General features: G+C 36.2%; 1 protein-coding gene across 2 annotated transcripts in view; it reads right to left on the reverse strand.

Annotated features, from left to right (window-relative positions):
* Positions 1–11,689, reverse strand: part of LOC117337236 (enhancer of mRNA-decapping protein 4-like) — a 52,507-nt gene extending 40,818 nt beyond the window's left edge. For both annotated transcript variants that reach the window (XM_033898111.1, XM_033898110.1), the window contains exons 1-10: positions 11,445–11,689; positions 10,707–10,752; positions 9,650–9,748; positions 9,141–9,276; positions 7,496–7,601; positions 6,825–7,011; positions 6,186–6,351; positions 4,138–4,242; positions 3,024–3,133; positions 1,905–1,988 (exon numbers count right to left, since the gene is read on the reverse strand). In XM_033898111.1, the coding sequence (XP_033754002.1) occupies positions 1,905–1,988; positions 3,024–3,133; positions 4,138–4,242; positions 6,186–6,351; positions 6,825–7,011; positions 7,496–7,601; positions 9,141–9,276; positions 9,650–9,748; positions 10,707–10,752; positions 11,445–11,538 (1,133 nt within the window). In that variant the 5' untranslated portion in view covers positions 11,539–11,689. The remainder of the gene's footprint in view (positions 1–1,904; positions 1,989–3,023; positions 3,134–4,137; positions 4,243–6,185; positions 6,352–6,824; positions 7,012–7,495; positions 7,602–9,140; positions 9,277–9,649; positions 9,749–10,706; positions 10,753–11,444) is intronic.
* Positions 11,690–11,727: the final 38 nt, after the last annotated feature.

The raw sequence follows: 11,727 nt of genomic DNA on the forward strand, positions 1-11,727 counted from the left end.
AGGTCACTGATCAGAGGTCACATATGACCTAAAACACTTATTCAGCATCGATACAACAATGCAAACAGCACCTGTATCACATGGGCAAAATAAATCATTATCAGAGACAATAGTGGTTTGTATTACATACTTCGGTCAAATGAAATTGAAGTTTATATTAAAAAAAAAAAAATTCAACTATCGTAGTCTTCAAACAATTACATATTGTATATTCAAAATTCAATCCTGTGAATTGCATTTTGAAATTAAACTATTCTAGTTATTCCAATTCTTCAGAAAATTTACATGACATTGTTACCTGTGATATAGACGTCACAAAACAGACGTCACAAAACAATACATTCCAATAAGTTTGACAGTAGTAAGTGTTTAAAAATCTCTGTTGCAATGAAGAGATGGTATGGATTTTTTGTGTGATATTACGATGATTCGATTAACGGCACACACAGCAGTTAAGTTTAACGAAAGGTGGATGAAAGCTATCAGAGGCAAAAAATTAAATTAAATTCTTTTAAAATTAGATTATTCTGAAATTTTTTTTTAAAAATAATGATAAGATTATTTTAAATGTTTAAAAAGATGAAAATCTTAAATATATACTCCGACATTATTTATAAGATTTTTAAGCCATATAAGCAAAAATTAAAATATGATTTGAATTTTGATATTGGAATCATATATAAGTTGGAAACAGAATCAAATTTCCTCACCCTGTGCTATAGAAGAAAATTAATGTAAACACCAAGTCTAATGCTTTGAACTAATTTTTGTGTGAAAAATGCTACTGTCACTACAATTGCACTTAATAATATGAACACTGAAAAACAATTGTCTATAACCAAGGAAATTAAAACAGAAGAAAAATGGAATTTCAACACAACACACCAGTAGGTTGTACTTGATTGAAAACTAACTAATTAATTACTTGAAATAACATAAAAAAAACAACAACCATGTGACAATATATTCTACTATAAAAAATATTTGGGTAAAAATTTAGACAAGATTTAAAATCAAAATTAATCACGCTGATTCTGTATTGGTTACCGTTTAGATATTTTAATTGTTATATTACATTAACACTTTATCAGCAGGTTAGCTAAAGTATCTTAGAAAGCTGATTCCATGCCTATTTATCAAGTATACAGTAGTATGTATGCCATGTATTTCAATATTTAACTTTCGATTCATTTTTTTTTATCTAGCGAAAACATCCTACCAGCAATGCTGAATTAGAAAATTTTTGCAGTTTCTTTAAAACTATAATGAAACTAATAATTATGAAAATATTTCACTTTGATGAGAAAACATATTTTATGGCACCATACATGACATAGAACATAAATTGGAGGGAAAGGCATAGTGCACTGTGCAGATTACCAAGACTTCTTCAAGGGGTCAGTTCTGAAAAGTCAATCAAATTTGTCAAAATTGCTTGTTTTATCATATTATAACAAAATATGTCCTCGTATACACCTATTCAAGAATAATTTTGCAAGATAATGCAATATTTTTTAATGACAATTGTTCTGACAATTACATAAATATCAAAACATTAAAAAATTCTATAAGAGAATCTGCTTTAAAATAAAACCAGCATCAATGGTCTACAAAAATATAAAATATTTGATAAGATATTAAATATTGAAATTAAAAAAAAATTAAATGAAATAAAAATTTTATATAAAACAGATTGATTCAGAACATTAAACTTATTAAACTTTTAGTGGCTACAGATACTGAACTTCAAATTTAAATCAAATTAAAAAGAAATTATTATAATCTATTAATATTTTGCCATTAACTGTATACAGAAAGCAAAAAAAAAAAACATCATTTGAACTTCTAATCGGAAGTATTTGAACCAGAGGGATTCATTTCAGCATCCACATTGTCATACTTACTCGGCACTGAAGTACTTATGGTCGTCGAGGAAGAACAAACTAGAGAGGGGTTTACCGTCGTGTGGTTTCCACTGGTGTAGACACCTGTACAAACATGTGTAGTCAAGATATAATACAAACAATTGCTACACGATAAACTTACAGGGATTTCACCCCATATTTTCGGAAATTTACAGATTTCGCTCCGTATTTTTGGAAATTTACAGAGATTTCATCACATGTTTTTGGAATTTAACTCCATCTCAAGATATGCGATAAATAATAAATATGTCAGCTTTTTTTCCTAATCAAAGTTCAAATCTTCAGACCAATACCTAAAACTCTGGGCCCCAGGGTATTACATACACCCCTGTGTCAAAAATTGGAAAAATAGCACCTGACAAGTATTTTGACACTTATTTTACTAATTTCAAAATTACCATCATTACCAGAATCAAAACCACTCCTGGACCAGTGTAAAGAAACATTTAGGTAGAGCCTTTGCCAAGTGGCAGTGTACATTTCTTTCTGATTCATTTAGGTCAAATTTGGGGACAAAAAAAAAATAATTGGCTGATTTTCATTTGGGAAGACAGCCTAACACTGGACCATAAAGACACCTGGTATAACCTCTTAATTTATCATTATACCTAAACCTGAGAAGGTTATATCAGTCATTCCTTTTCATTGGATAAATAGAGGTTACACAACAAGTGGTTGTTGGATATGGAATATATTTCAACCGAGAAAGTTATTTTTTTTAAAGTTATAAAAGACACAAGATTCAGCAAGTGCCATTTGTAACTTTTAAGAAAATAACTTACGAGTGTGAAATAAATTCCATATCCAAAAATTTGTGTGACCTGTTTCTACCACAATTATATCCGATTGAATAAAAAGGGGAACGTGGCCAAGTCTAATTTCGCGTATTCAAATAAGGCGTACAAGTGACGGCCAGGACCCGGTGATGAGATGTGATTCGATTATTGATGACTTTAATAAAGTCAAGTTACACAGTTGTGAATGAAGCCTAATTTTCTCACACATTTTCTAACGCACTGATCTGGAGTTATGTGGTAAGAAATAATCCCCTTTTCTAGTCAAGTTTTGTTTGCAGAAGTTGAGATCCTCGACACTGACCTTGGTGATGTGTTTTCGCCCATATTGACCTGGAAGAACTTGACTTCTCCGTCCAAACTAGCTGTGGCCAGTGCAGTACCATCTGGTGAAAATGCAGCGTCCATGATAGGCTGTGTATAAAGACAAGCAAATCAAGCATTATTATATATACAGCACAGGAAAATTTCTATTTTACATATTTAATGCACATCAACATTTAAATCTGAATACGAAACACAGATATAAAGACTGAACATATGATTGGTTATGTAGCAGAACTGAAGAATTTACCTACAAGTTAGAGGCTGTTTGTCTAGGATACAGAGGCTGCAGAATGTCCAAATCCTGTTCTATGCGGTACATTTTCCCTCCCCTATTACATTTAATATGGCACCCAAGTAATATATCTATGGAAAGTGGTATGTGGTCCTCTGTGTGTCTATGGGGTTCAAGCATTGTTAAAGGAGGGAGGAGTGTCGGACAACTGGACTAGGCCAATTGTGGCCAGGTAGCTCAATTCTGTTAGGGTTATTTCAGGATTATCTATGTGGAAGATGTGGGCGGTACTGGTATCAAATTCTGATGGGTGGTGAGGGTAAAGTCCTATTTTCCTAGTATTCTTTATATTAAATGTTTAACTCTTGACGGGTGGTGAGGTCTCTAAAAACAATACACCCCCTCATCACCCCCACATGGATTATTTTGGAACAGCCCTTAATGTTTGCCTAAATCTCAGAGATCCAGGGTTTGAGCTCCAGGCCCTGTACATATGTTATAGCATTTTCCCTCTTTTGCATAATTATATACACAGCAGATGAAATTAATTTTATGAAGGGAGTAATGGACATCAGGCATCAGATTTTGGTTAGAATGTCCGTTTGAAAGTCCCAGGTTCGAATCCCAGTCTCGATGTTTCTTTTTTCTTATCCTATTAGCACACAATAACTATCATTTTAACAGGAAAATGAATTTATGTGAACACTAAGTGACAAGATAGTGAAAATTTGACTGTCATAATAATTATAAACTTACCTATAACTATATTAACCTGTTTGTGACTGTCTATATAGAAAGGCTGACCTTAACCTCACTGTAATTTATAAACTTACCTTTATATATATATGACAATATTTACCTGTTTGTGACTGTCTATTTGTATAAGGCCAAACTCCACATCTTCGGCCAACAGTGGACCACTTGAATATTCCTTGGTTACAAGATCCACATTCCAGATCTCTGCCTATTGATCAACAAAAAACAATCATAGTCCAATTAATGAGGCTTAACGATTCATTTGGTACATCAATAATATCTACTTTTTACATACATCATATCATTACCTTCCCTGCATGCATGATACTGTTTTGAAAATTGAGGTGTGATGCCTAGGAGCAACAAGTTATGTCCCTTGTGGAAAACAAGCATGGTGGTTTCAACAGAAGGAAGCAAGGAAGACAAAGTGATTATCAATATTGGCATATAATGCATCTATTTGCATGGAGTTTGTTGCTAATTGTTGTTTTTTATGTTGTTATTATTAAAGATTTAATCAAAACTTAAGGATTGTTGATTAAATTTTTATATCTTGTTTAAAATTTAAGATGTTTCGACTCTTATTATAACAAGAGGCCCATAGGGCCTGTATCGCTCACCTGGTTGGATTTGACCAAATGTCAAAATAATGTTCATGTTCAATTCCTTTGTTTGTTAACCTCAAACAATGCTATTTATGGTTATAGCGTGGGGATCCCAACTGCTTTAAAGAAATAATGAAGTCCAGACTCTCTGAGTTTACAACATGCATTTATAACTTTATGACTAGTAGTGATTTAAAGGAATTACCTCTATTTCCCATATGGGGCCCCGCCCCATTTGCCCCTCGGGGGTCAGAGTAACCATTTATGCAAAATCTGTTCCCCTTCCCCCAAGAATGTTTCTTACCAAATTGGGTTCAAATCCATTCATAACTTTATAACTAGTAGCGATTTTAAGGAATTACCTCTATTTCCCCCATTAGGCCCTGCCCCTTTGGCCCCTTTGGCCCCTTTGGGGTCAGAGTCACCATTTATGCAAAATCTGTTCCCCTTCCCCAAAGAATGTTTCTTACTAAATTGGGTTCAAATCCATTCATAAATTTATGACTAGTAGCGATTTAAAGGAATAACCTCTATTTCCCATATGGGCCCCGCCCCTTTGGCCCCTCGGGGGTCAGAGTCACCATTTATGCAAAATCTGTTCCCCTTCCCCAAAGGATGTTTCTGACCAAATTGGGTTCAAATCCATTCATAAATTTATGACTAGTAGCGATTTAAAGGAATAACCTCTATTTCCCATATGGGCCCCGCCCCTTTGGCCCCTCGGGGGTCAGAGTCACCATTTATGCAAAATCTGTTCCCCTTCCCCAAAGGATGTTTCTGACCAAATTGTGTTCAAATCCATTCATAACATTATGACAAGTAGCGATTTAAAGGAATTGCCTTAATTTCCCCTATTGGGCCCCGCCCCTCAGGCCCCTTGGGGGTCAGAGTCACCATTTATGCAAAATTTGTTCCCCTTCCCCAAAGGATGTTTCTGACCAAATTGGGTTCAAATCCATTCATAACTTTATGACTAGTAGCGATTTGAAGGAATTACCTCTATTTCCCCATTAGGCCCCGCCCCTTTGGACCCTTGGGGGTCAGAGTCACCATTTATGCAAAATCTGTTCCCCTTCCCCAAATGATGTTTCGGACAAAATTGGGTTCAAATCCATTCATAACTTTATGACTAGTAGCGATTTAAAGGAATTGCCTCAATTTCCCCTATTGGACCCCACCCCTCAGGCCCCTTGGGGGTCAGAGTCACCATTTATGCAAAATCTGATCCCCTTCTGCCAAGGATGTTTCTGACCAAATTTGGTCAAAATCCAATAAGAACTTTTTGACTAGTAGCGATTTGAAGCAAATGTTAACGGACGGACGACGGACACCGGACGACGGACGACGGACGCCGCACCATGGCATAAGCTCACCGGACCTTCGGTCCAGGTGAGCTAAAAATATCATGATATTTACTTTCGAAATGCGAGATATCCGATGATACTTAAGAGTTATGGGAGTTTAAGTATTGACAGTGTGTACTTAAGGCCGGTAAAACCTAATGTCTCGTTTCTAAGGATATTTCAACACAAACTGATATTAGTACCTTTTCCTTGTGGGTAAGAACAAGCACTCTCGAGGCATCTTGTGTGGACGATTCAGTTACACTGCTGTCGTCGGAGTCATCAGGGATGAACGGACACCAGATCAGGCGATGATACTCAGTCCGCGGTGTGTCTTTATCACGAAGGACATGAAGAACCAGATTAGTTCTGACAGAGTTAAGGCCTGGTAAAATGTCAGTATACAATTCCCCTTCCTTTAAACCAGACATCAGAAGTCACTTGCCTCTGATGAAACTTCTCAATTAATTACCTTCAACTGCACACAAGGTCTTATACAGCAACAAGATTATTGAGTATGATTGTAGCTCCTTCCTTCAACAACAACTTTTGTTAACAGGGTTTTAAAACAATTGAAAATAATATTTTCCACAAATTATGGAATTAAATTGGTGTTGGTACGTTGAGGTGCAGCAGCCATTTTGCTTTTCTGATTCATCTTTAGGAAACACTGTTCAAGCATTTTCTGAAAATAAATTATTTGATGAGGGAGGATATTACAAACAAATTTATTGAGTATTTTTCAACAAAGTCTCACAAAATTTCCAATTAATAATTCAAGTTTTCGCCAAAAGTAGATAGACGTGAAAATCTTTTGTTTCTATTTTGGATGTAAAGGATACATAAGCTTATCAAAGTCGTTTTCCTTGACACTGTATACGAAGAGATTGCCGACCTCATCCACGGCACCAAAAATGACATCGTCTGTGTGGGCGAAGGCTATGTCTATAACCTTGCCTGTAAAATCCTTCAACAGGACCCGTTCGGCTGTACGTCGATTTATGATCCGCACAATGCCGCCAGATTTACCTGGAAATAGAAATCATAGTTTTATGAGAACTTTATTATACTTTTTGTATAAACTTGATTTGCGCTCTTATCATTCTAGAATATAACTTCCGGTCACTCGATTTGCACTCTTCTCCTTCTAGAATATAACTTCCAGTCACTCGATTTGTAGCTCTTCTGCTGGAAGACTTATCTTCCAAGATGGCAGCAACCATGTTTAAGTGTGCGACATGCAGAGTGATGAGTTTCATTACAGAAGGATTTATGGCACATACATGCACAGGTTTGTGTTACAGTGTTTGAGAAAACTTGTTTGTTTTGAGAAAACTTTAAAACGTGTTTGGATCGAGAAAACTTAAAAAACTTGTTTGTTTTGGGTTATGTTCTTCCGGTTTACTCGATTTACATATATTGGAATGCGATTTTCTAAGAAGGCTTCTTTTTCAAGAAGGGTGCAAATCGAGTTGGCCTCGGGATAGAAGATAAAGGTAGAGATGGTCTTTACCTCTGAGTGTATACGCTGCATGTAAACTGTTCTTGTGTATTGCCACTAGGTTTCCTATGTAGTGGAGTTGTTCCCAATCATACTTCACCACCGGAGTTATCTTTACCTGTAGGAAAAACCAAGAAAATTAATTATATCTTTACATAAACGGTCTGTCACAAGTATTTACAATTATTGTCAGTAACATTTTTTTTTTGGTCTGTTTTGACTGGTCCTAAGATCAGATGACAGGAAAAAAATAACACACAAAGTGAACAACAGTTATATACTTGGTGTATCATTTTTTACTGTCATCTGTGTTTTTATCTTACATATGTCGTGGTCTGTGACGTACCTTATTACTGTCTGTCGTGGTCTGTGACGTACCTTATTACTGTTGTGGTCTGTGACATATCTTATTACTGTCTGTCGTGGTCTGTGACGTACCTTATTACTGTCTGTCGTGGTCTGTGACGTACCTTATTACTGTCTGTCGTGGTCTGTGACGTACCTTATTACTGTCTGTCGTGGTATGTGACGTACCTTATTACTGTCTGTCGTGGTCTGTGACGTACCTTATTACTGTCTGTCGTGGTCTGTGACATACCTTATTACTGTCTGTCATGGTATGTGACGTACCTTATTACTGTCTGTCGTGGTCTGTGACATACCTTATTACTGTCTGTCGTGGTCTGTGACGTACATTATTACTGTCTGTCGTGGTATGTGACGTACCTTATTACTGTCTGTTGTGGTCTGTGACGTACCTTATTACTGTCTGTCGTGGTCTGTGACGTACCTTATTACTGTCTGTCGTGGTCTGTGACATACCTTATTACTACCTGTCATGGTCTGTGACGTACCTTATTACTGTCTGTCGTGGTCTGTGACGTACCTTATTACTGTCTGTCGTGGTCTGTGACGTATCTTATTACTGCCTGTCGTGGTCTGTGACGTACCTTATTACTGCCTGTCGTGGTCTGTGACGTACCTTATTACTGCCTGTCGTGGTCTGTGACGTACCTTATTACTGCCTGTCGTGGTCTGTGACGTACCTTATTACTGTCTGTTGTGGTCTGTGACGTACCTTATTACTGCCTGTCGTGGTCTGTGACGTACCTTATTACTGTCTGTCGTGGTCTGTGACTTACCTTATTACTGTCTGTCGTGGTCTGTGACATACCTTATTACTGTCTGTCGTGGTGTGTGACGTACCTTATTACTGTCTGTAATGGTCTGTGACTTACCTTATTACTGACTGTCGTGGTGTGTGCGACGTACCTTATTACTGTCTGTCATGGTCTGTGACGTACCTTATTACTGTCTGTCGTGGTCTGTGACGTACCTTATTACTGTCTGTCCTGGTCTGTGACGTACCTTATTACTGTCTGTCATGGTCTGTGACGTACCTTATTACTGTATGTCGTGGTCTGTGACGTATCTTATTACTGTATGTCGTGGTCTGTGACGTACCTTATTACTGTCTGTCGTGGTCTGTGACGTACCTTATTACTGTCTGTCGTGGTCTGTGACGTACTTTATTACTGCCTGTCGTGGTCTGTGACGTACCTTATTACTGCCTGTCGTGGTCTGTGACATACCTTATTACTGTCTGTCATGGTCTGTGACGTACCTTATTACTGTCTGTAAATGGTCAGTGACATACCTTATTACTGCCCGTCGTGGTCTGTGACATCACTCCTGTACTAGATATAATACCACTGCTTCCCTTGCTGGCCATGATATCTACCTCTCTTCCGTACACACTGAAGCTGTTCACTGTATCAGAGCCTTGTAGTGTTCTGTGGAAGTCAAATAAAATTATTTTATAATATTATCTTCCAGAAGTCGCATACAACTACTTTATTATTTTTGTTTTCTTCCGGGAGTTACATACAATTGTCTGATTTTTTCCTTCAACAAGTTACATAAAATTTTCATCATATTTTTTTGACCAGAAGTTACATAAAATCATTTATCATATTTCTTCTACAAGAAGTTGTATAAAATTCTTTTATTACATTTTTTCTACCAAGAGTTACATAATATTATTTCATTTTATCCTCAAATGACCAATTGAGAAAAAAGTCTCGGAAAATGTAATTCAGAATACAAAGCTAACGTAAAACAAGGGAGATAAGTATCTGCTATATGTCATCTTAAACAGATATTTACATTAACTGGCGAGGAGCAGGACTATCATATATGGTCTTCATCAGCTCCGTCAGGGTAGGGTTTCCTGTGGTTCCATCTCCCGAGTTACCTGGATCCATACTGTAATAAAAACTACTACAGTACAACAAATCCTCTATCTATAATTAGAATAAATATTAAGATAATTAAAAGTAATTAAAATGAAAACGCCACAATCTGTCCAGTTTTGGAAAGAAAATCACAACTTTTTCAAGAGTATTCCATGTGTTGAGATTATTTCTATGACGGAAGCTGTTAATTAATCTCTCCCAATTCATTTTTGTATTTGTTTTTTATCTTTTTTTTATGGGGGTGGGGGAGAGAGATGTTCTTGTTGCCGACATCACGTCAATGATGGAACAGCCTGCCTTAAAATACTAGCCTTCCTCCTGCGTTGGTGCACTACCTCCCCCAACAAAACAGGGCTTAATTTCTGGGGTGATAATAATATAACTCCTGCAGAATGTTAAAGCCAGAACTCAAAAATTGCATAATATTCCAAAGAATTTTTCTATATATATATATACTGCTTCACAGTTTGAATGAGGCTCACTACAGTGCCTTCTAAAAGCAGAAAATGATCCCATTTTTCAGGAATTCCATTCATTAAAATTATACAGTGGAGCCAGTACCTTTTATCTGAAAAGGATCCTATTTATATAAAAAAAAAATGCCCAGCTCAGTTAGTTTGATTATTTCTTTTTCTTCAACATTATTGATTCAAGCATTCACTCCAGAAATTACCAAAGATTTTTTTTCCATTTTCTTTAATTAATTTTCTTTACATGAGATAAAGTGACATTCCAATGAGAGCTTCAAATTTTGGAAAAAACAATGAAATCTAAGCTTAAATGAAATGTTTATACATATGCACATCTACAAATTTGTTAATTACCAAAGATTATTTATCAAGAAGTTTAAATGTGTCATATCATTCACAAACAACACTATTTCAATATTTGACTCCAAACAAAAATATTTTAATTCGAAAGAAGGAACTTATAGGTAAAGTCCTGATCTTAGAGACATTTATTTTTACCTTTCACGTATTGGCAATGATCCTGTCACATTCCCAGAAGACATAACTGAAAGGAAAAGTGAAACTATATAGTTAGTCATTCCTGAAACATCCAATCAACACTACCACTACATACCAACCACATTCAATTAAGTCTACATATATGATTTGGTTGTAGTTGTTTTCATTTTTTGCAGATTTTCACTGAAATCAGTTTTTTGCTATCTAGTTTTGTGGTCTTCCGAGTCGACAGTATTTACATATCATCACACAGATCCATCAAACTTCAAAAAAAGCTTGTTACAGCGAGCTCTACTGTAAAAATGTTCACACACTGGAACTTTTTTATTATATACTGAATACACATTACTTGTATCGATTGTCACTAGAATCCATTGTCTAAATCATTAATTGTATTCATTGTCTAAAATAATCATTAATTGTATTCTTATGATCAGAAGAGAAAATGCATCTGGTGGAGTATGGAGGGGTCGGGGTTTGAATGTATTCATGTTTTCAGAACGAACCGCGTTTGTTTAAATTACACTTTCAATCAATGCAATGTTGCCGCGGGAAAGATTGCATTTTGAATTTGTTGGAAGTGAAACTGCAACATATTATTTATTCCCAATAATCAAAATCTAACTAACAGATGTCCACGCAACATACGCTTTCATGTCTAAAATGAATAAAGATAAGCGTTACATGACAAACAGTGTTGGAGAAATAGTGCAAAATGGCCATAACTTGAAAACAAACCGTGTGATTTTTGCAAGTTTATTAGCTCTTGCAAGAGGTGGCCTGTATCCCCAGTTGTCCCCAGCGAGGATGTTGTGCTATCCGAGGGATCCATTGCTTACAACTAGCTTTAAATGACGATTCTATATGACGCAATACCTAGCACCAGAATCAATATTGCATACGACGCTTAAATATTTCAGAATTCGGCGTTTCTTAGGTTGCCCCGAACGCGAACTAATGGTTGTCCATCCAAATATGGCGGCTGCCATGCGATAACGCAAGTTCGAGACTTTTTATTCGG

Source organism: Pecten maximus, chromosome 11, assembly GCF_902652985.1.
Source record: "Pecten maximus chromosome 11, xPecMax1.1, whole genome shotgun sequence".
Lineage (NCBI taxonomy): Eukaryota > Metazoa > Mollusca > Bivalvia > Pectinida > Pectinidae > Pecten > Pecten maximus.